We start from the raw sequence: 24,297 nt of genomic DNA, 5'->3' as shown, positions 1-24,297 counted from the left end.
GATAAATTTCCATGTGAAATAATGGAATGATGATGTTCTTAGTCTGCTGAACACAGACTTGAATCCCAAAATTTCCAGTGTTTGGCTTTACCATGAAAGCCAGCATAAGAATCTACCAAAACCAATATTCAATCCACAACTGTTTTCCCACTTAAAGCACAAACATAAATACAAACATAACAGAGCAAGGTTGAGACAGTGATATACGCTGACTGATTAGATTCTCCTGGAAACAAGCAAGAAAAAATCATTTACAAAAATGAAACCAGAAGAAAAGGAAAAATTTCTAGAAGTACTCATCACTGTTTTAACCTTTTTTCTTTCTGAAAACATTATCCAAATTTCTACTGATTCCAATAGGTGCATAGGTTGGCCAATCCTGGCTTGCCATTGAAATCTTACCCAAATCTGGTGACAAAACGCGTGACCCAAACCAGCATCTCTCATCAGCAACAAGAATACATGGGCCATTTCTGCTGCTGCACTGCAAAACTGAGAGAGAAAACTTACCAGCATGAGCCTTCAGTATATGGGTTTTCAGGCGGCTATTATAAGAGGACTTGAATGGGCACAACTTGCAACGGAACGGCTTATGATGTCCATGATGGGTCTGCATGTGACGATCCAGACTTTAAAAGAGAAATGCAAAAAAGGGAAACACAAAAGAGTAAATAATTTCAACTATTCCTTCAGATGTAAGGCAAAACATTTACAGCAATAATTAAGTAAGAGCCAAACCAGGCTCAATTACAATTTCTCATGCAATCTCTTTAAGTTCAACAGGTCTACCTACAGATAAAGTAGAATCTAATTTGAGGAAAAGGAGCAGAGCTGACACCAATTCTGTTATGCAGAAAGTAAGCCTCTTAAATAACTTCTAGTGCAAAATTAGTATAAATTAAATTATACCTGATTTAGACTTAAAGGACCAGTTAAAAGAAACAAGAAACAGATGAAAACAGTAAAATTATCATTACAGAATATTTTTCCTGGGAAACATTTTTGTGGAAATATGCCCCCCTTTGTCCTCTTGGCAAAAAAAAAATATATATATATATATTTTTGACCAGCTTTAATGAGGAAGCCTTTTGGTTACAGCAGCAAAAGCAGATTAGAGATCCTGCTCTGGGGAGGGTGCCAGCAGGCTGCAGTTGATGAGTTCCAGGATTAAAAGGCAACAGAGTTTCAGGCAGAACAGAGTGGGATATGCTGCACAAAGCTCAACAAGAGAAGAAGGGGTGGTTAAGACCAGCCTCTACTTTCTTCAGGGAAACTGGAAGCTACTGACAGCTTGATAACCAGGGTGTGATCAGAATCTGCTCTCTCTCCACAGCTTCTTTTAACAGCTCAGTGAAATTTAGAAGGAAAAAAAAAAAAAAAGACATTTTCCAGTTTTTAACAAAAGATCAAATTCATTCTAAAGTCCTGCAGAGCTCTGCAGTTTCTATGCTGTGGCCCACAGTCAAGAGTTCACAGTCTCCAGGTGGTAGGCAAGTAGCTTCAGCTTGTGTTGTAAATATTTCCAGCACAGCCTCTTCCTTGGAAAATTAATGCTTTGTGATCTACTTTTAGTTTAAGTCTCCTTACACATGGCGATGGAACAAGGTAGTTAGAGAGGGCTGTAGGAGTAGTAATTTGACAGAACTGTCCCCCCACCTGCCACCTTAATTCTAGACATATTTTAGGCTTATTTCCTTGTTTTACCTAAATCATCATGTTCTTCTTTACTGAACATCAACATGGAATCAAGCACAGGCTGTTCCAGCCCTCTCACACTACACAGATTGTCATGGGACCTTTAGTCCCACACTGACAGAGCTTAAACCAGAACATCCCTGTTTACAAGACCTAACACTAACGTCTGTGTCTTCAAAATTCTGATGGTAGCAAAAAAAAATTTAGAAATAAACTTATGTCCCCCTCAGGGCCACTTCAAACAAATACAATTTAAAACAAATCCAGGATGAAGTTTGCAGCATGACAAACTGTACAGCTTTTCCACGGAAATAGGAAAAGATGTCTCAGTATGCAGACCGGGCCCACTTCTTAGGGACATCTGCTACCTCGTTGGGACCCCAATTAAAGATGAGAAGACAAAGCTTCCTACTCTGATGCAGCCCTCAGGTTATTATCCATTATTGATTTTTCAGGCTAGTAGTGCTGAAGTTTCAAAGTCTGAGGGCAATCAAGAGAGACTTCAGGGCCTTGGGACGACTGGTTAATGGATCAGGAGCACAAGTAGTGTTCTCCCCTGTCCCTCCAGTTGCAGGGAATGATGAGGGGTGAAACAGGAAGAATCAGCAGGTCAACACCTGGCTCTGAGCCTTGTGTCACTGGCAGGACTTTGGATCATAGGTTGTTTTACAAGACACCAGGCCTGCTGGCAACAGATGGGGTACACTCATCTTGAAGGGGGAACAGGATTTTTGCGCAGGAGTTACCAGAGCTCATTGAGGAAGCTTTAAAGTAGATTTGAAGGGGGAAATGGATAAAACCAGGCTCAGTAGAGACAAGTCTGAGGGCAACAAACCAGTGGTTGTGGGACGGTGTGCTAGCAAGGTCTTTTGGTCTGCCATCCCAGCAAAGGTAGGGGATGGAGAGCCATGTGACAGAAAAGGCATAAGTGATATTGTTGATGGGTGAAATCACTGAAGTGCCTGAGAATGGTCACATAGTAATTAAAACCTCTTCCCCCAAAAAGGTGACAGGATCAGTAGCCCTACTGAAGTGCATCTACACCAATGAACACAACATGGGCAACAAACAGGAAGAACCGGAAGCCATTGTGCAGGAGGAAAACAGATATAGTTGCCATCACAGTAATATGGTGGGATGACTGGAGTGCTGCAAAGGATGGCCATAAACTCTTCTGATGGGATAGCCTAGAAAGGAGAATCTGTTAGGGAGCGGTTTGAGTGTCTTGAGCTTCATGATGGTGACAATAGGGTTGAGTGCTTATGGGTAAAAATCAGGGAGAAGGCCAACAAGGCAGATGTCATGGTGGGATTCTGTTAAAGACCACCCAACCAGGTTGAAGAGGCAGACACAATATTCTGTTAGTGGAAGTCTCACAGTTGCTAGCCCTTGTTCTCATGGCAGACTTCAACTTACCAGATGTCTGCTGGAAATACAACAGCTGAGAGGAAACAATCTAGGAAGTTCCTGGAGTGCGTGGAAGATAACTTCCTGACTCAGCTGATAAGTGAGCCAACAAGGGATGGCATCCTACTGGACATTTTACTTGCGCACAGAGAAGGACTTGAGGGTGATGTGAAGGCTGGAGGCTGTCTTGGGTATAGTGATCACAAAATAATAGAGTTTTCAATTCTTGGAAAAATAAAGAAGGAGATTAGCGGAACTGCCACCCTGGACTTCCAGAGTCCAGACTTTAGCCTGCTTAGAAGAGTGGTTGGTGGAGTCCCTTGTGAGGCAGTCCTGAAGGGCAAAGGAGTCCAGGAAGGCTGGACACTTAAAAAAGTAAATCTTAAAGGCGAAGGGGTTCCCAGACCCCTAAGCTAGAAGGTAGGGATAGGGAGCAGAATGAAGCCCCCATAATCCAAGACGAAATGTTTAGTGACCTGCTACACGTCTTAGACACATACAAGTCTATGGGACCAAATGGGATCACCCAAGGGTAATAAGGGAGCTGGAGGAAGTGTTCACCCAGACACTTTCCGTCATTTATCAGCAGTCCTGGCTAGCCAGGGAGGTCCCAGTTGGATGGAGGAAGCAAGTGCGATGCAAATCTCCAGGAAGGGCTCGAAGGAGAACCCAGTGAATGTACCAGCCTGTCAGTCTGACCATAGTGCCAGCAAAGATTATGGAGCAGATCATCCTAACTGCCATCATATGGCACATACAGGATAACCAGGTGATCAGGCCTAGTCAGCATGGGTTTATGAAAGTGTGACTAACCTGATCTCATTCTATCACAAGGCGACCTGCTTAGTAGATGAGAGAAATGCTGTGAATGTTGTCTACATAGACCTCAGTAAAGCTTTTGACCCTGTTTCCCACAGCATTCTCCTGAAGAAACTGGCTGCTCATGGCTTGGACAGGCATATGCCGAGTAAAAAACTGGCTGGGCCCAAAGAGCTGTGAATGGAGTTAAACCCAGTTGGCAGCTGGTCACAAGTGGTGTCCGCCAAGGCTCAGTACTGGGGCCAGTTCTCTTTAATATATTTATCAGTGATCTAGACAAAGGGATCAAGTGCGCCCTTTGTAAGTTCACAGATGACACCAAGTTAGAAGGGAGTGTTAGACAACTTGAGGGTAGGACGGCTCTACAGAGGGATCTGGATAGGCTGGATCAATGGGCCAGCGCCAACTGTATGAGATTCAACAAGGCCAAGTGCCCACTCATGTATCTGGGGCCCACAACCCCATCTGACACTACAGGCTGGGTGAAGAGTGGCTGGAAAGCTGGCCAGTGGAAAAGGATCTGGAGCTACCGGTTGATAGCCAGCTGAATACAAGCCAGCTCTGGTGGCCAAGAAGGCCAACAGCATCCTGGCTTGTGTCAGAAGTAGCGTGGCCAGAAGGACTAGGTAAGTGATTGTTCCTCTGTACTTGGCATTGGTGAGGCTGCAGCTTGAATACTGCATTCAGTTTTGGGTCCCTCACTACAAGAAGGACATTGAGGTGCTGGAGCATGTCCAAAGAAGGGCAACAAAGCTGATGAAGGGTCTAGAGAACAAGCCTCATGAGGAATGGCTGAGGGAACTGGGGTTATTTAGCCTAAAGAACAGGAGGCTCAGGGGAGACCTTATCACCCTCTACAACTGCCTCAAAGGAGGCTGTAGCGATGTGGGGGTTGGTCTCTTCTCCCAGGCAACAAGCAGTAGGACAAGAGGAAATGGCCTCAGAGTTGTCAGGGAAGATTTGGGTTGGATATTAGGAAAAATTTCTTCACTGAAAGGGTTGTGAAGCATTCAAACAGGCTGCCCAGGGAAGTGGTTGAGTCACCATCCCTCGAGGCATTTAAAAGTCACGCAGATTTGGTGCTTAGGGACATGGTTTAATTGTAGACTTGACAGTGCTAGGTTAAAGGTTGGACTTGATTTTAGAGGTCTTTTCCAACCTAAATGATTCCATGAAATCTCTCAAATAGTAAGATACTGAATGCTTGCAGTGAATACTTGTAACAAATATTTAAAACATATTTTAAACAGATGATAGGCAATGAACTTGCTGAACAATTAAAGCAGACTGTCAAAGATGTGTATAATACGTATTCAAGCTATTCTAAAATACATACCTTAAGATGTTCGACATTGTAATACTTAAAACTGTATTCATGACCACATACGTTGCCAGCACAATTCTTCCAAGGGCAGGTTTTTAAGTTTTGGTAAGATTCGGGAGAACAGTGGGTCAGTTAAACACTGGTTTGGTTTCTTTCATAAACTTTATCTCTCAAGACAACAATTGCATCAGGATCAAAAATAAAAGATAAAGCAGACCACCTCAACAATAGCAACAGCACCTATTATCAAACTAGGTGGTAACTGTAGAGTTCTTCCCTGCTATTCACCACTTTCTGACTTACCAATCCTTCTACTTGTAGGACAACACTTTATTCATTTCCTAGGTAGAAAACAGAGTAACCAGAGACTAAACACAAGTCTGATTTTGGAAGCAAACCAATTTACTAGGCAAACGGCAGGCTTTGTGAGCCAAGAGAGGTCGGGGTGTCCCCACTGTCAGCCTCAACAAAGACGGGTGGTATATGCACAGTAGCATCCATCCTTCCCCCACCTCATGGATCTTTTCAACATGGCAGACCAAACTGTGGCATCAATTTGTCATGACACTAGTAGAAAACTTGGTTTCCAATGTAAGGAGTATAAAAACATTTTGTATTGTGCTTCTCTCCCACATACATTTAATGGCAAAACAGCAACATGTTCACCAAATTTGAGGGTGTTACTGATGGTGCTACAAAATGTCTATATTGAATGACCATGTGAATCATCTCTTCTTCTGTTAAAATGAAGCAGCTCTCTCCCCAGACTAGCAAAAATGTGTGTCACATGTGTGATACATGTCACAAAGAAAACTGTATGTCAGTCCAACATGCCAGTGAAAAATACCCCTAAGCCTCCATTTTTTGGGAAGGTTTATACATATGTATGTATGTATATGATTGTAAGAATTTTTAAAACTACCCATCTGATGGCAAACTCAACCTGTAGGAAGAAAATCATAAGAATTCTGACTGTTTTTGATGACTATAAATTTTTTACATGCTGCATGAGACAAGGAAACAACTGACAGAATCATAAGTATACCATGCTGGTGTGAAATTGAAATATTTTAGAGTGAAATTGCACACCATGATTAAGGAAAAAAAAATCTATTTTTAAGGAATCTTATGATAGCTATTTAACATTAGATATGAAAATTCAATGATCAAGGAGTTGTAGTAGTTACAAACAAGTAGTTGTGTGCAGCAGAAGTTCATTGTGTGTTAATGATTAAAAAGAAAAATACTTTTCTCTCCTCTTCTTTACCTGTTAGGTCTCATGCATTTGACATGGCTTCATAAGTGGTAAGTTTCAATGTTTACCTACTGAAAAAAGTCATATTATTTGGATTGCATGTTTTTCCCCTACATGCAAGAAAAAGGGGTTTAAATAAATTCAAGAAGATATAAAGATGTGATGTTTTAGAAGCAGTTACAAATAATGATGGCCAAAGGTTTTGCAGCACAGAAGATACCTAAATGCTGAGAAAATGGTTGCTCAAAATCAAGTTGAGTGTGCTCTTCTTCACTGTCAACCTACAGAACAGTAGTGCTAATCTGTGCTTCTTTTGAAAACAAAAATAAAAGCCACAACTTACTTGTGCCTGAAAGCAGAGACAAAGGAGCAATACTGGCAGCTGTACTTGTCTTCCCGGGTAAACATGGCCAGAGCCAAGTGACTCCTCTCGTGAGATCGCAGACCCTGCATAGACATCAAAACCCGGTCACACTGGCTGCAGTGGTAGCCCCCAGGCCTGGTTTCATCTTCCAAGGATGCTCCAGATTCAGCTTCTGTAAATTCCACAATGCCAGGGTCTTTGGCTCCCTCACAACCCTCCAAAGTTGTGTTTGAAGAATCTTCAGCTTCCTGCTAAAAAACACATACCCCCCCAAAGCCATCAATTCTCTCTCCCTTCTGCCCTTCAGGCTTTCCCACGTGCTCATTTTAATTCCTAGGTTTTCCACTACGTTGTTTTTCTAAATATATCCCTACACAAGCTCCATATTAATGGCTTTCTGAAAAAAGAGCCTATTCTTGGGAGGGGAAGAGGTAATTGTATATATTGTTTACATACACATTAAAAAAAATCTCTCTGCGTAATAAAATAACGAATGCAGAGAGACAAGAAACTGAATCAACTCTCTCTCAGTAGTACTTATATGAATCTTCTAGACTTGATCAGTGAAACCTTGATATGGTATAGAGCAAGTTCACTTTAGTTTATTTTGCTCTAGCTTATAGTGTAGCTACTCTACAGACTGATAGAGTAGTCCATTTTACCACATAGACATTGCCCATCAGCGTCAAATTCATAAGAAAGAAGTAGGTGCTCTAAGATCCCAGAATCCTTAAAAAGCAAACAGAAAAAGTCTTTTCTTATTCCCTTTCTTAACTGATCTGCCCTTTCCCTCTTCTAACCAAAGCATGTGTATTTGCAGCAACTTTAAAAACCTGTAGGAATATCTGCATCATGTTCTTTCAGCACTGAATTTCAACTTTTGTTCCCTGCTGCATAACATCTATTTATTCAAAAGATGGCATTGACTCCACATTAACTTCATGTGAGAAGCTGGGAGGAGGGGAAATGGTCTGATAGGAGGGAAACATCACAGTCTATTAGCAGTCAGGTAAGGTAAAAAAAAAAGGCCCATGGTAGGGCAATGAAACCTCTCTGAGGTTGCATGAGTTTCCTCAAAACACACACAGCTGGTGTCACAAAAGAGGCACCCTAAGTCAGGGACTGAAACCTGCAGCAGGAGCACAAGGAAAAGGAATACACACCTAGCTCCTGCAGCCTTACTGCACCTGCACTGCTACTGACAATACCGTGGAAATCAAAATCAGGCTGTGGAGCATGGCCTATCCTTGGAGGTGTCCCAGAAGACGCTCTCTTTCACAGGGAGAAAGGAACAATATTTACAACTAATCACCTGAATGGTACCACTGTCTCAGCTGGCCATTTCAATGTTTTATCTGGAGCCAGTAAGGAAATCACAGAAACGTAGAACAGCTTGGGTTGGAAGGGACCTTAAAGCTCATCTAGTTCCAACTCCTCTGCCATGAGCAGGGACACTTCCCACTAGATCAGGTTGCCCAGGGCCTCATCCAACCTGATCTTGAACACTTTGAGGGATAGGGCAACCACAGTTTCTCTAAGCAACCGGGTCCACTGCCTCACCACTCACAGAGTGAAGAATTTCCTCCTAACATCTAATCTAAATATACCCTCTTTTAATTTAAAGCCATTCTCCCTCATCCTGTCATTGTCTGCCCGAGCAAAGAGTTGCTCTCCATCTTTTTTATAAGCCCCCTTTAACTATTGAAAAGCTGCAATGAGGTCTCCCCTGAGCCTTCTCTTCTTCAGGCTGAACATCCCCAGCTCTCTCAGCCTGTCTTCATAGGAGAGGTGCTCCAGCCCTCTGATCATCTTCGTGGCCCTCCTCTGGACCCAAAATTTCATGTGCAAACGTATACCACAAGCAAGTTCACCATTCACCCATTTGAATGTGCACACTTACTCTTCTTAAAAGAAGAAAAACAAGAAAAAAAAAAAAAAGGAAAGCAGGTCTTTTATGTTTTAATTAAGTAGAAAAGTAGCCCAGAATAGCTGAGAGAAAGCCTCCTGATCATAAACCAAGTCTTTCGGTCATCAACGACATCAATTCCTTTGTGGCTGAGAAGAAATGAGAATTAAATAGTCTTCGTGCCCCTAGATCAAAAGTGGAAAAAAGTTAAAACATCTTAAAATAAACCAAATGCACTGCAGAAACTTAATGTTTAAATGACAGAAACATTACCCTGAACTGGAACACCCAGCTCAAAATCCATTCAACTTCACAAGAGCTCTCCACAGGTTTTCAATGAGTCCTTCATTTTAAACAATGTTAAAAGGTATAATTACAGTTTTAAAATTCTCACCTTTACTGTAGCTGACACAGAAGAGACATTTCCATACTGGACATGCTTGCGGAGGTGATTACAGATGGCTCGAAGCGTTGGATGGACTTCCACACAAAATTTACATTTGTAACCAACCACTTTCCGCTCTTTAAGTTTTGAAACATCTTCCAAGTGCCCAAAAGCCTATGAGTACACAAGCATAAATAAATTCATATGCTAAAGTGTGCTTTGATATCTCATTTTAAGGAATGCAGACTGGATTTTGCAGCTGAAGGGAAATTATGTTTGACATGCGCATGTCTTGTTTTGCAAGACTGTAAGGCCAATTTTTGTTGATGTCTATTACTGCCTCTAGAACAAGTGGGCAAGACATCTGTGCAGGAGAGACCTTCAGGTCTTGCATAACAGTGGTTCTCCAGAAGACTATTCAATCTGGCCTGAAACTGCTCTTTCATGACCCCACCACTTCCCAAACAGCTGTGAGGGGCTTTTCTGCAGCAACTATATTCCAAATCAAAGCAGAATGAATGGGGTGAGTGAGCAGGAAAAAGAGCACAATTTGGTCTTCCAGTTACGGTGCACTAGTCCAAAGCTTCAGTCATCAGATAGATTCATGTCATGTTAATACTGAGTGCTTTACCAGTAAACACACTGGAAGAAACAAGCTTGAGAAGTAAACTGATGTGTTACTCAGAGGCACTCTTAAAAAGGAGATTGGACATTTTGTGAAGAGTCTGCAACAAAGTACATGGCAGCCTTGCAACAAAAGAACAAGGAACTGTCAGATACAGATGGCCTTCCAGAAGGGTGGGAGGAAAGGAAGGAGATGGAGAAAATACTGAAGGAAGCAGTAAGAAATCATAGGGCTTCCTACGGAACCTAGGGAGGGGTTGAGGATGAAGGAAAGGATGAGGAAATTGAAGCAGAATGTGTAATTGACTTATGGAGCTCACTGACACACTGAGTCATTCATTAGCCTGTGGTCATTTGGCTGTCAAAGAGAACATGCAAGTGGGCATTAGTAACAGGCAGCCTCTTGGGGTGCAGAAGGGTAGTGTTTTTGTTTCTTTCCCCTGGCAGGGCAGGGAGAAGAGGGAAAGAGACCAGACACACAGATCCTTACCCTCTCTTGTTTGAAATCTGCAAAAGCACCATCTGCATATTTCTGCTTGCTCAGAAGCTGCTTCCTCCTCTCCTGACGTTTGGCACGCTTCTGGAATTCCTCGTTGTGACCATTCAAGTGTGCAGTCAGCTCTGCCGTGCTATGCAATTTCATATCACAGTGCTTGCACTGGTAGACAGCATTCTGAGAGCGGGTGCCACTTCCCAGTATGGTAAAGTCTCTCTTCAAATCCTTGCTGTGGTGGTCAGTGTAATGCATGCACAGCAGCTCCGCTGTGCTGAAGGACAGCTTGAAACATTTTATGCACCTGAAGGGAAGCCACTCAATTTCCTGAGCCTCACTTTCCACCTCAGGCTTCTCAAAGTCATTCCTCTCCTCAGTTGGAGTTGGCTTTTCATGCTCATCGGCATATACAGCAGTGAAGTAACCTCCCAGCTTGCTTGCATGCTGCTTCTTCGGGAAAACACCAGGGTGACGCTTCATGTAGTGGGACACAATACCCTTTTTGCTGAAGGACTGGAAGGAACAAAGCGAGCATTTCTTCTTCTCTACAGCCCTCCTCAGCTCCTCACTTAACTGAGGAGTGTCATCTTTGGGAGGAGATGGAATGATCACTTTATTGGGTTTGTCGCTTACTGTCCTGGAGGCTGCTAAGCAGTGAGTGTAGTAAGCATCAATGTCATGTCTTTTCTGGTAGTGTGCCGCAAGCCCTTTGCGGATAGGGTTGGTGTAGGAACACAAAGCACATTTGAAGAGGTTGTTCTTGCCTTCTGGCTGTGCCCGTACATTGTTATGTTTGATGCGGTAGTGCCTGGCTATCCCCTTCCGGGTAGAGCAGAAATATTTGCAGAGCTGACACCGGAAAACTGTGTGAGACACTAAATGAGAACTGGAGAAATGAGGTGCTGCAACAGAGATTTCTCCAACATCCTCAGCAGCAATTTCTGGGGAGGCCTTGATTTCAGTCACCATGTCTGGCTCCAGTGAAGCAGACACCTTTGGTGGTGACTGAGCAAAAACATCAAATTCAGGTTGATTGTGGTATTTCTCATAGTGAATTTTGAGCTTCTCCAGTGTACCATGGGTATAAGGGCACAGCTTGCACCTGTAAGCACCATAGCCTTGCTTGAAAATCCTGCTCGTCTCTTCCACATCATTCTGAGCAATATCATTTGACTGCTCCACATCATGCACAAAGTCTTCAGCAGTGACCTTTATTGATGGGTGCCGTTTCTGGTAGTGTGTGAGAACGCCATGAATACGTGTGTTAATGTATGGGCAATGTCTACACTTATATACAGCCCCTGGGTTAATGTCTATATCCTGAGCAAAATCTGCAGCTTTCACTTTCATGCCAGGATGTTTTTTGCCATAATGTGTCAGAAGGCCATGCAAGTTGTTGTATTCAGACTGGCAAACTGTACACTGATATGGAGTAGAGGAGATGGCAGGGTTTGCAGAAGCCAGCTGCACCGTTTTCTCCTGGGAAAGGCTGGGATCCTCTGCACACTCTGCATCCTGGTCCATCTGTGACGTTGTTATCTGGTCTTCAGAATCCATCCTGATCCCAGTTTCATCAGGCTGTGTGCCAGACTTCTCAGCAGCATCTTTCTCCTTAATGATATCTAACAACACAGATTCATCCCCATTCATGGCCCAAGGGTGAAAAGCTTGGTAGTGATTAGTAATATCCCAAATGGAAGATGCTTCAAAAATGCAATCTCTGCACTTGTAGGACTTTGCCTCTGTTGGCATCACTAGGGCAGGAGGGGAAGGATCGGGACCTGCCCAGAGTTTAGTTGCCATGTAAGTATAATCAACATAATGCTCAGGATGTCTCCTTTGGTAATGCACAAGCAAACCACTTGGCTCTGTGTGTGAATAAATGCACCATTCACAGTGATAACCTGCCTCTATCAAGCCATCCAAAAATGCCCATCTGAGAATGGATGTGACTGTAGCTTTCAGTGTTGGGTGATCTTTCTTAATATGCTTCCTCAATGCATAGAAGTAAGGTGAAGTATAGCTACACTGCCTGCACTTGAGGGCTCTCAGCTTTGACTTGTCCCGTTCGGTGCTAGAGGTGTGAGCAGGCACATTGCCAGTTGATTTCTTCTGGCTGCGATCACAAAGGCTTCTAATGGTGGCTGTATGCTGTCTAATCACATCTGCATTAGCTTTGAAGTCACGATGCTTCTTTTGATAATGAATGAGCACACCTTTCACGGTCCTGTTTCCATAATCACAGTGCTGGCAGAAAAACATTTCATTCTCAGGAGGATTCACAGAGGTCTCAGAACCACCTCGGCTCAACTGCTGCATTGACACTGGTGGCCTCTGAATACCAGGTGGCAGCTCACCAGCCCTCATCATTGCTGCAGTGGGAGGTGCCTGCCTGATATATTTGGCAGTGACCTTTATCTCTGGGTGCCTCTTCTGGTAGTGGACAAGCACTCCAACAACTGAGCGGTTGCTGTATGAACAGTGTTTGCAGTAGTAGAGTTCAGTAGCAAGGTCTGGGGGTGGGGGGGGGGGAGGTGGAGGCTGAGAAGCCAAGTTGGACAGTTTTGGGGAGACAGGTGTCCCCATCTCAAAAGACATGTGAGCCAAGGCAGAGCCCCTATCAACAGACACGACACGCATGGTCTTCTGGATTCTGAAATATGATGCTTTTTCTTCAGGGTGCTTTTTCTGGTAATGAACCAAAACCGAATGCATGTTAGGGCTTGCAAATGAACACACGTCACAGTCATAAACAACCACAGTATTGACGGAAGGTTCCTTCTGATTTTCACATTCAGGACTAAAACTCTTGGCGGCATTTTTGTTAAAGCCAGCTGGCACACCAGCCCCACGAGCCACGGGGGTGGAGGTTGCCATAGTTTTTGGAGCAGAATTCAAGATCTCTCTCAGTGTCTGAGACTCTGTGTTCAGCCCTTCTTGCTGCTCAACAACATAGCTTGAAAATATCATTGCATTGTTAATTTTCACTGTGGGATGCATTCTTTGGTAATGTGGCATCAGACTTCTAACATTCGGGCTTGTGTAAGAGCAGAAGCGACAGCGGTAGATCAGATCAGAATGATCAAAGTTCAGTACATTCATAGCTTCAGGGTGATGCTCTCCATAATGCTGCTGCAGGTCTTCAAAGTTTGTATAGTCAATATAGCACTCAAGACACCGGTATACTGCACTGTGATCATTGGGATCCAGGATATACCTAAAGCTGAATTTAATATAGGGGTGCATTCGCTGGTAGTGGGTGCTAACGCTCCGGGCAGATTTGTTGCTGAAATCACAGTGTTTACAATAGTAAAGCCTGCCAGAGTCATTAAACTCTGCATTCTCATTGTTCTGATCAGTACCATACATGTTTGACTGGCCCCCCAGAACAGAGGCATTAGGGCTCTGATGTTCTTTCATGCTGACAGAAGAATAATAATCTTCCTCATCTTCTGATAAAGTGAGCTCAATCTCTGCTCCATTGGCAGAATTGTAATCATGTTGCAAGCTTCTGAAGTTTGCCTCCTTCTGGGAATCATTAGCCTCTCTTCCCCACATTTGCTGTGGTGCGTAAGAACTGGAAACTTCTATCATTGGTTCTGTTTGCTCTTCTTCTCTGTCTAACTCAACTTCTATCTCCACCTCATTGTCTTCCTCCTCTTCCTCATCATCCTCTACATTAATCACAGCATCTTCTTGCTGTTTGTTTTGGTTGATTTTGCTCTGCAGATTGCTTGCTATTTCGTCGATCCTAGTTCTTTTTTTCACTGGTGAGAGATCTAAAGGGAAATCATTTGACACCTTCCGAGGTGCCTTTGCAACAAAGTTATTTTTAGATGACAGCCCAAGGATCGAGGTCTGGCTCTTCTTCACTGTGCTGGCAGAGGTGTGAGCATCTGCCTCACTCTCTTGTGGTGTGTTGGATGGTGGTCCATCATATTTCGGCAAGTTGTCACAGAATGAGTGCTTGTGCTGCTGATGAACTCTGAGGCCTTTCAAAGTTGTGGTGGAATAGTTGCACATTGTGCACTTGTATGGATGCTGTGAATGGGGCTGGGGTGATTGCTGTTGTTGTTGTTGCTGCTGCTGCTGCTGCTGCACTGGCTCCATCATCCCAGCTGACTTCCTGCCATTTATATTTCCACTCTCATAAGACACAGCACTGTCATTCAAAGAAGAGGCGATGCTTTCGGTCTGAGAGTTCACAGTGTCCCAGTCTGATGTTGTACCTGTATGACATTGCTTGTGGGCGCCAAGCTTTAATGAACTCTTGCAAGTGAAAGGGCATTCGTCACACTTGTACACGGCTGTCTTTCCAGACAGGTGGATGTTCTCAATGTGACGGGAAATGCTTCGGCGGTGCATAGTCAGGAAAGGACAAAAAGGACACTGGAACCTGTTCATATACCTTCTAAAGGGGATCCCCTTTGTTTCCAGGAGTTTGTTGCCATCAGATCCCATCAGCTGCTCTGCGGACATTCCTGTGGTCTGGTGATCCATGGAGTTCAAGCCATTCTCGCTGTCCATTTCATTTAGCTCTTCATCTGAGCTGGAGTCATTTAGCATACTGTTTGTTTCCAGGTCAGCAGAAGAATTTGTCATATCAGCAATTCCATAGCGGGATCTGTCAGACAAATTAACCATGCCTGAGTTGTGAGGTGACTTAGGCTTCATTTGAGGATAAGACACGGAAGAAAACTTGGAAGATGTAGAAGAGTTGGGCCTGATAAGGGAATTGCCCATAGAGCTTCTGAAGTTTGAGACATTAGCGTTCGACATCTCACGTCCTGTCGTATTCATGGACATATAGTTAGAGTTTGGGGAGGCATTCTGGGCACTCTTGTTCTGTACATCAGGTGCACTGGTTCCTTCTTGTTGCTGCCTCAGGCTTGACAGTATTTTTACCATACTGCGGTGCTTCTTCATCATGTGGTCACACCAGCGCTCCCTTCGAGGTGTCTGGTAGCTGCACCATTCACAGCAAAAGTTGCCCCTCGACTTTGTCAGGGGCTTGACCATGGACTCCAAAATGCTCCGCTCCACCACCTCTGCAGGCAGCTCCTTGCAGGGTTCCTGCACTGGCACAGAAGCAGATGTTGATTCAGATATAGCAGTGGCAGCTGTAGGGGGAGTTGAACTCTCTTTCAGGTTGTTTTTGTGATACATTTTCTGGTGCTTAATAATCCTTGCACGCCTGGGTGACTTGTAGGTGCAGAACTGACAACTGAAAACTTTGCCAAACCCTTCATGCATCATGATGTTGTAATTTAAGGAACTAGTGGTTGGTGGCCCCACTGAGCTCCCCCCAGCCTGCGTTCCATGAACCTTGCGTGTGTGCTCTATGAGGAGGTTTTTGGAACGGAAGTAGCGCACACAGAACTTGCACTGGAAAAATTTGTTGGTTGGTTTAGGATTTGGAGCCATATGCTGACCATAGAAAGTCTGGCTCTGGTTATAGTAACTTCCAGTCCCCATCTGACTTGTTGCATTTTGCCCTAAAATGAGAATTAAGGTGAATATATAAATAAATAAAATCAAATACTGAGCCTTTTCTCCACCCACCCTATACGCGTAAGAACACAACTGCATCTTGAACAACTATCAATCACACCAGGGTTCTCTCACTTACTTATGACTTAAGTACACTCTCTACAGACTGTACACTCTCTACAGACCATACACTCTCTACGCTTATCTATATATCTGGCGACTTTCAGAAAAATGGCCATTGTCCATAATATAGACATATATGTGATATGGTGTAAACTTTGGGATGGACCATTTCCAAAATTATCTTCTCTGGGAAAAAAGAAAGCTAGCACACTAATAAGGTTGAAAATTTTGAGGTGGTTCGTAGTGGTGAAGAACCATGAAGATCTGACAAACAAAAAGCATTATGAAAAAAGACACTAAAAGCAGCTAATAAAACCACCCTTCACGTTTCTATTTACTGGAAGAGCTGTGGTCAGAACCAACATGGCTGAAGCTAGATATCTGCTTTGCTGTCACAGCAATAAGGATAATCGAGTTTTTACAATCACATTAAAAGTATTAACTAATATGTACTAAAATAAGCCGTGTGAAATAGGTGGTTAGAGCTGAGATTTACCTGCTATTTCATCTGCAATCGTAAATTCATCCTTTACGGAGGAAAACTCAACCTCAGTCTGGTTGCTAGCATTCATGGAACCAGACCTTGGCTGGCTAGGGCTTTCCTCTGAGACATCGGTTGGCTGCAGGAAAGCAGTGTGAACATCCTGAATATGAGCTTTAAGGTCTTCATATGATGGAGCTCGAAAATCGCAGCCATCACACTGCAGCACCTCCATGGTTCAAGAACGATCTTTCACATGAGAAAATTCTGCAAGAAAAAGAGAGGGAGAAGAAGAGAGAGGTTTTAAAGCAATGCCATTTTAACAAATTCTGAAATTGGTAATATCATGTTTATAAAGACAGTCATTTCCAGAGATTCCATTTACTGCAGTGTAAAACTCAAGCTGTAGTTACTATATGAAGATGCCTCAGTTTGGATTCACATGAAGTCCTACCTAGGTAGCTCACAAGTTGCTGACTCAACACTACAGTCAACGTTCTGACAAATGACTACTGACTCAGTGGACTTTGTCCTCTTGGCTTTTCCATTACATAGGACAGGGCTGTTGTTCAGAAGTTTGTCTTGTTCAAGGACCACAAACTGTATGCTAGAGAAATAGCACATTACTCCCAAACAGTCATGTACTCAATTTTACAATCAGAAGACAATGGCTTCTGCCTCTGTGAATCTCACTAACACTTCTTGGAAGTTGAAAAGTATTGCCTGCTTTATCCACTACAGATTAAAAGCCTCTACAGGAAAAAAATCTGCCTTTCTTCTCAATATCCTCTCAGTTCTGAGGTTGGTGGAAAACCTAGACAACACTGCAAGTTGAGATGCAGCCACATGCACTCAAGGTAGAATGGTTTGTTCTACCTTACTTCCACCATGCCTTGCAAGGGCATCTCCATTCTTTGTTAAAATGTTTACTGCTAAATTTGAGTCTGTTCTGGGGACACAACCTTTGTCTTTTGGGAAGGCAAGACCTGGAGGATGAGCGAGACAGCAAAGGAAATAGGAATTTTGCAAAAGTACAATGGAAGTATGAGTAACAAAGACTTTCCTCAGAAACATCATGGCTTCTTTGATTTATCCAAATGCTCTACATATCTTGAAGTACCAAGTAACACAAGATATGGCAATGTGAATTATGGAAGTTTGGTGTGTGAGCAACTAACCCTGCTTCAGAGAGTTGTATATTTATGCATTGCCATGAAGGAGAGGAGACACAAAACACAAGCAAGACAAAAGCCTTACTTTCCTACTCTGTGCAGTATTTAGACAGAAGAGCAACTTTTCTATATCAATAAAAGAATTACTTGTTTAAGCTTCCACATGCTGTGCTGGTACAGCGATAATCTGGGCAGTCCAGAGGTCCAGTATACAAGGGCTGCCTCAAAAGCTGAAAATTCCACGTTTTTTGCACATAAAGTACAAAGCTACTTCTACAGTGAGGAGAATGCTCCAAAACATTAGTGAAATGAAATTAGAGAGGATACTGCATCAGGATTTTATATGAAAGAATGCTTCTTCTGATAGCCTGCTAAAATAAACTTCTAGCAAGTCAAATTCTGGACAGTCTGAGCACACAGGCTCTCCACATATTTACCTACATTATTTTGCAGGCTGCACTGTGTCCTTTCTCTTCCAACCCCCCTCTCTCCCTCCCACCACCAATAGAGAAAATGAATGCTGTACCAGCTCCTTTTCGGCTAACAAAGTTACAATAATCGAGATACTCAAGCTTTTATGTGCAAGCACCAGACCAAATTGTGTGGAAGAGGTTGCTATCTGCTCTGGATCAAATTACAGCAGTGAGTGAAGCCCCACCCCACGTCTCCTTTAGCACAGTCCATTAGACCTGAAAACAAATTTTTCCATGGAGCAGACGACTCCTGCATTTAGAGCACTTCACAGAAAAGCAGATCATCTAGTTTTCACTACCCATCCCCCAAGCTTAGTCCTTTCATCTCAGCCAAACAAGCCACAGCTCTGCTGAATGTGTTTATCACACTTTCAAGAGATATGAGCCCCTGCGTCACTGAAGCTTTAAGACTCACTAAGCTGCCCTAGTCCTCTGAGCTTTGGGAGCAGCCATTTTAGCTCAGACAACTCCTGCACTGAGAGGCTCAGAGCTTCTCGCCCGTGCACAACATGGCCTCACTTATCTCAGCCTCATCTCCAGCACACCAGGGTTTTTCTTTTTTTTTTTTCCTTTTTTTTTTTTTTCCTCCTCCTTCTTGGGTCACGCTTGAAAAATCAGCATCCCCAGAACACACCTCCCCTACTCCTGCGTGACTTGCACCCCAAACCATGTCACTGGTGTCCCCCTGCACTGCCCAAGCAGCACCTTCTCTCCCTGAGCAGATCGCCGGCAAGCATCTCCTAGGGTTGGTTCCCCTGTCCCATGGATGACAAATGTGATGATTCAATCCAGAAACACAGCATTACAGCATCAAGACACTGGTCCAAGCTGTCCTACAGAGGCAACACAGAGCCGAGCCTCCCAGGAGGAGGCGGGGTTGGGGGGGAGGCAGGCGGGGGGCCTCCAGCCTGCCCTGTCCCTGGGGAGCACTCCTGCTCAGCGCAGAAGACACACCACCCCACTCCCCTGCCAGATTCCAAAGTCTAATGACCTTTGTTAATCACCAGCCAGCCTGTCTGCATCAGCAAACCCTGCCAGCAGACACACCCTTCAACACAAAGGCTGTAGCTATGCCTTTTAAGAGAGGTTCTCTGAAAGCTCCATTGTGTAGAAGAGAGGAAAAACAACACACACACACACACGCACAAATCCATCCTTCCCTCCTCCCCCCCCACCCCCAGCCCCCAAAATCTTCAGACCCTTAAGAAACACCACCACGAAACACTTTCAGCTGTCTCTTTCAGAAACTTCAGGACAGCTTACAAAATACAAAAAACAGGGAGGGCAAACCTGAAGTTCTGAAAAAAATGTAATTCTGGCAGCTTCAAGAGGTTAAAAACACCACCATCCCCACCTCCAGCAGTCACATTTCTTTTACGAGCTGACAACCAGAGAAGGTATCCTCAAGGATGCTTGCTGTTGTCTAGACGATCTTAGATCAACAGCAGCACCTTTCTGCTACAAATCAGAAGAATGAGTTGGAAGATCATGAACAACTGCTGATTACAAAACCTGATGGGGTCTTTCTCATGGATTCTAGCTTTAATGTCTGCAGGATCCCTATCGCAAAGGTAGCACCAAGTCATAGAAGAGGTTAATTTTACTGCAGCTGAGAGGAACAAACATCAGGTACAGCTGCATGGACTTCAATTTTATGTTTTCACCAAGCATCAGGCTGAAAGCAGGATGAAGCATTTTATACGGAATTCTGCCCTACTATTTCCACATTTTTCCTTAAAATTCAGACATTTCACAAAAGCAAGAAAAACACAGTGCTAGTTTGAGCTCATATTTCAAAAGAAACTGAAACACAATGTGTGTCTTTCTCTCTTCTTTATTGTCTGCATGGAATACAGAAGAGAGATCCACCTAGCCACCAGTGAAGAGCATTTTCACTGCAACACTTTCCATACATACAAACAATACTACTTTCTATCTTTTTCTTTAAAAAAAAAAACCTACAGTCCTTAACCCTTAAATTTTTGAACAGCACAATAAAAAATGTAAGGGGGAACAGAGGTGGATTGTGAAGGGAATTACCAAATCCATTAACTCAAAAGCAGAACAGGAAGCCTGGAAAGAAAACAAACAAACAAACCAACCAACAAAACAAACACAAATAAGCAAACAACCACCATGAAATGAATCCATAAATCGCACAAGCCCTCTAACATATTCACAACCAATCTCTTGAGACCACATTGCCCACAGATAATGTGACTTCTAAAATACCCATACTAATGTGATGATAACCTCACCAGATTATTAAAATCCCATTGTCTGGCTAATTTTCATTTACAACCTCTTCTTAAAATATATGGCTTTAATGCTGAATACGGAGAAGAGGTATTCTTATTTCCCTTATGAGTGAAAAGCTTCCAAAACACTGAGCTCAAGAGATTCTCAAAGTTTTCATAGTTTTAAAGACCCAAGCTAAGCTTTCAAATTGTCTTTGACATACTTCTCTACGCTCCTGAACATGTAAGGAGAACATCAGAGAGACAGTTGCATTAGATTTCTAGGTTTTTAAAAATCCAAAACAAAAGATAATTGTGCTTGTTGAACAACAGTCATTACAGAATTTGGCAGCAGCCAAAGTAGTACAAATCATTATGTTTAAGTTTGGTTTTAAAGCTTCAAAATACAAAATTAATTGTGAAGCCCAAGGCACTGACCTCAAAATTGAGCTTCTGTGGTTGACTACCCATCCGTTATATTTTGAGATGGAGTCAGCGCTGCTTCTAGAAGTTAAGAATATGCACATGCACAACCACAGCTGAAAAGGTCACTCAGACCACACACACTATCTGAACTTGCACCTCAATATTTTTAACATTGCACTTAAAATAAAGAAATCTCCAGTTTTCCAAGCCTTTCCATACTCTGATGATCAGACGTGTCTTCATCCCTACCTCACACATGCAGGTTGCACTCAACGGTTTTCACTTTACTCTTTGCCAAAAGTGAAGCTGAAACGGAGCAATCCTGGCGTTACACACATGGCTCCGTAGGCAACAACGCTGTCCAAGCCTGTTTCCACTTTACAAAGCTCCCCTGGAGGCACAGACTGTGTCAGGGCCCTGAGGGCACCCGCAAGCTTTGCTGTCCCTGCCTGGCCCCCTGGGCCTCCCCCTAACTGCCCACAGCCTAGGACCCCATTTCAGCCCTGCTCAGGCCTTCACTACCTTGCCCATGGCCCAGGATCCCCCCATGGCCCTCATGCCTGCCCAGTGAGAGCAAGGCGGGTCCCCAGCTGTCGCCAGCTCTGCCCTGACACCAGCCCTGTCCCCAGGGAGGTGCCTGGTGCTGGGCCGCTGGGACAGGCCTGGCTGCCAGGCCCCGCGCTGCGGTTCGGGGTTGGGGCGCCTCCATGGCATCTGCTCATGGCAAAGCGTCTCAGCGTAAACAAAACATCGTCGCAGAGGCTGGAGTCATGCATCAGGGTGATCTTTTTCCTTTAAAACATGCAGTAAGCTTCCGCATTGGTCTACTCTTCCCTCACCACTACTTTTTTTCCTGTTGGAGATTAGTCCACCAGAAATGAACTATCAGACACTAAAGCAATGTGATTAGCATGTAACTAATCAGAGACACGGTTTTCAAGAATCCCATGGATAACACCACAGGCCAGGCAATTTTCCCTGCTGCAGAAGCTGGGGTTTCAGGAGGAACCAGTACCTACAGGCTTGGTGGGTTCTCAGAGGCATTGCTTGGGCTCCTGTCAGTGCTTGCTTCAGCTCACATACCACTAAGATGGTCTGATGACCTCAGGTTTGGGGCTTTTTCCTTTTTTAAAAGCAACAAACAAACAACAACAACAAAAACAATACCTTTTTATAACACAGGATTGCAATGGGGAAAACAGGCAAAACAAGTAAAATCACAGGAACGGTGCAAAATTTGAGGAACTGGAAACCTGAAGACTGTTCAAAGTGGAGGGAGACAGCCTCATTTTTCATTTATGAGAAAACATAATTAGTGAGGAACTCCATGAGTAAATTCAATTCTCAACTAAAGTCAGGCAAACCCACTCAACGCATGGGTCTTTTTCAATGACTATATTCCATTCAAACTATGGGGATTCTTGGTCCTCCAAGGGTTGACTTTGGAGCCACTCATCCAAACTCATATAAAAATAAACTGAATTGAAACACTGGTTCCTTTTCCCCTTTTTTTTTTTTTTTTTTTTTTTCCCTTGAGGGGAAGAGGGGAGATAGAAGATTTGATAGAACTGGACATTGATAGGACTCTATGGGTTGGGTTGCAACTGTCCACTCACATATGGTTAATTCATGGTTCCTATTTTCACGTAAAGTACTTATGGTAAAATATTATCACCAGATATAAGTTTTATTATCAAAATTTCCATTCTGATATCCAGTTTGGGGCCATTTATAACATTTTGAAACTCAACAGTTATACCCTTGAGAGTAATATGTTATCTGAGATGTGTGATCCTTATTCCTGTTGCCCATTTCTTCCAGGAAATATTTTACCAGTTTGCTCTGGTTTATTGACCAACAAGGAAATTTTTAGCATATTACAATATAAGATGTTGTCAAAGTTTTTGGAAAGAAACTTCTATTACAGATGCATTACAACTCAACAATAAAAACGATCTAAACTGAGAAGAGACAGACCCACCCCCCCACCCCAAAATGTCCACCTGGAAGACTGCTTGAACTTCAGGTGAGTTCCAGGTTGGATTCCTTCTTTGCACAATATATATCAAACTTATCAAAAGTCTCCGTATCACAGAAAATAGGATGACCAACTTGTTCATCCCTATGAAGTCACCATTTACTTCAGTTGCATCTCTGTACTTCAATGCAAGCATTCATTTAACATACAAGATACCATACTATGGGTCACTGTAAAGCTACAGCATAGCTTGCAAAATCTTCAACACTAGAGGAAATATAAACCACATTACTCTTAAAACTTGTGAAAGAGCAGCTACACAGTGCTGGTAGCTGCCCAGGAACATAGATGGCTTTTTTAGTTCTAGAGAACAATGATTCACAGAACTTCTGGTTATTTTTCCTGGAGAACTCAATAGGTAAACACATAAATGACCTGAAGCAGGTTCATCAGTATCAGTTCAGCCAGTTCCCCAAGACTATGATTTTTTTTTTTAAAAAAAAAAAATTGGAACATGATGTCAGTTTTAGCAATGTATCAGCGAAAAAGACTGCAGTCCCCAGCCTCAAGCAGACACAGCAACTGATAATTATCTCACTGCAAAAAAAAAAAAACCCACAAACTTCCCCAGCAGGGAATACAAAATTCAAGGATCATAGAATAATTAAGGTTGGAAAAGACCTCCAAGATCATCTGGTCCAACCATCACCCTACTACTAATGTCACCCACTAAACCATGTCTCTAAGCACCAAGTCCAAACTTTACTTAAACACCCCCAATGACGGTGACTCCACCACTTCACTGGGCAACCCGTTCCAATGCCTGACTACTATTTCTAAGAAATATCTCCTCATTTCCAACCTGAACCTTTCCTGGCACAACTTGAGGCTATGCCCTCTAGTCCTATCACTAGTTACCTGGAGAAGAGGCTAACCCCCAGCTGCCCACACCTTCCTTTCAGGTAGCTGCAGAGGGCAATAAAGTCTCCCCTGAGCCTCCTCTTCTCCAGACTAAACACCCCCAGTTCCCTCATCCACTCCTCACAGGACTTGTGTTCCAGGCCCTTCACCAGCTCCATAGCCCTTCTCTGGGCACGCTCCAGGCCCTCAATGTCCTTCTTGTACTGAGGGCCCAAAACTGAACACAGCACTCAAGGTGCGGCCTCACCAGAGCTGAGTACAGGGGGACGATCACCTCCCTGGTCCTGCTGGCCACACTATTCCTGATACAAGCCAGGATGTCGTTGGCCTTCTTAGCCACCTGGGCACACTGCCGGCTCATGTTCAGGTGAGCATTGATCAACACCCCCAGATCCTTTTCCTCTGCACAGCTTTCCAGCCGCTCTCCCCCAAGCCTGTAGCGCTGCATGGGGTTGTTGTGGCCAAAGTGCAGGACCCAGCACTTAGCCGTGTTGAACCTCATCCCACTGGCCTCTGCCCACCGACCCAACCTGTCCAGGTCCCTCTGCAGGGCCTTCCTATCTTCTGACATATTGACTCTTCCCTGCAACTTGGTGGATGGAACACTTCATCCTAAACCCAGATGTTCTTTACAATAAAATCAAAAAAATATTTTTTGAGCCATGAGGTGCATGTAAGTTACCTAAATGCTGATCAGTCAATTTGAAGTTCTCACAAATAACTT

General features: G+C 43.6%; 1 protein-coding gene across 10 annotated transcripts in view; it reads right to left on the bottom strand.

Annotated features, from left to right (window-relative positions):
- The window catches only part of ZNF462 (zinc finger protein 462), a 96,262-nt gene that overhangs the window by 38,898 nt on the left and 33,067 nt on the right, over positions 1–24,297 (bottom strand). For 6 of the 10 annotated variants that reach the window (XM_083817703.1, XM_083817701.1, XM_083817699.1 and 3 more), the window contains 5 exons: positions 16,382–16,633; positions 10,270–15,767; positions 9,165–9,329; positions 6,844–7,115; positions 511–629 (listed from right to left, as the gene is read on the bottom strand). In XM_083817703.1, the coding sequence (XP_083673829.1) occupies positions 511–629; positions 6,844–7,115; positions 9,165–9,329; positions 10,270–15,767; positions 16,382–16,601 (6,274 nt within the window). In that variant the 5' untranslated portion in view covers positions 16,602–16,633. Of the gene's footprint in view, positions 1–510; positions 630–6,843; positions 7,116–9,164; positions 9,330–10,269; positions 15,768–16,381; positions 16,634–18,716; positions 19,185–24,297 lie in introns of those variants that run through there. The other 4 variants (XM_083817704.1, XM_083817706.1, XM_083817707.1 and 1 more) reach the window with 4 other exon arrangements.

This window comes from Anser anser (assembly GCF_964211835.1).
Source record: "Anser anser genome assembly, chromosome: Z".
NCBI lineage: Eukaryota > Metazoa > Chordata > Aves > Anseriformes > Anatidae > Anser > Anser anser.
The sequence above is the reverse complement of the archived record's forward strand: the minus strand, read 5'-3'. Positions and strand labels throughout refer to the sequence as shown.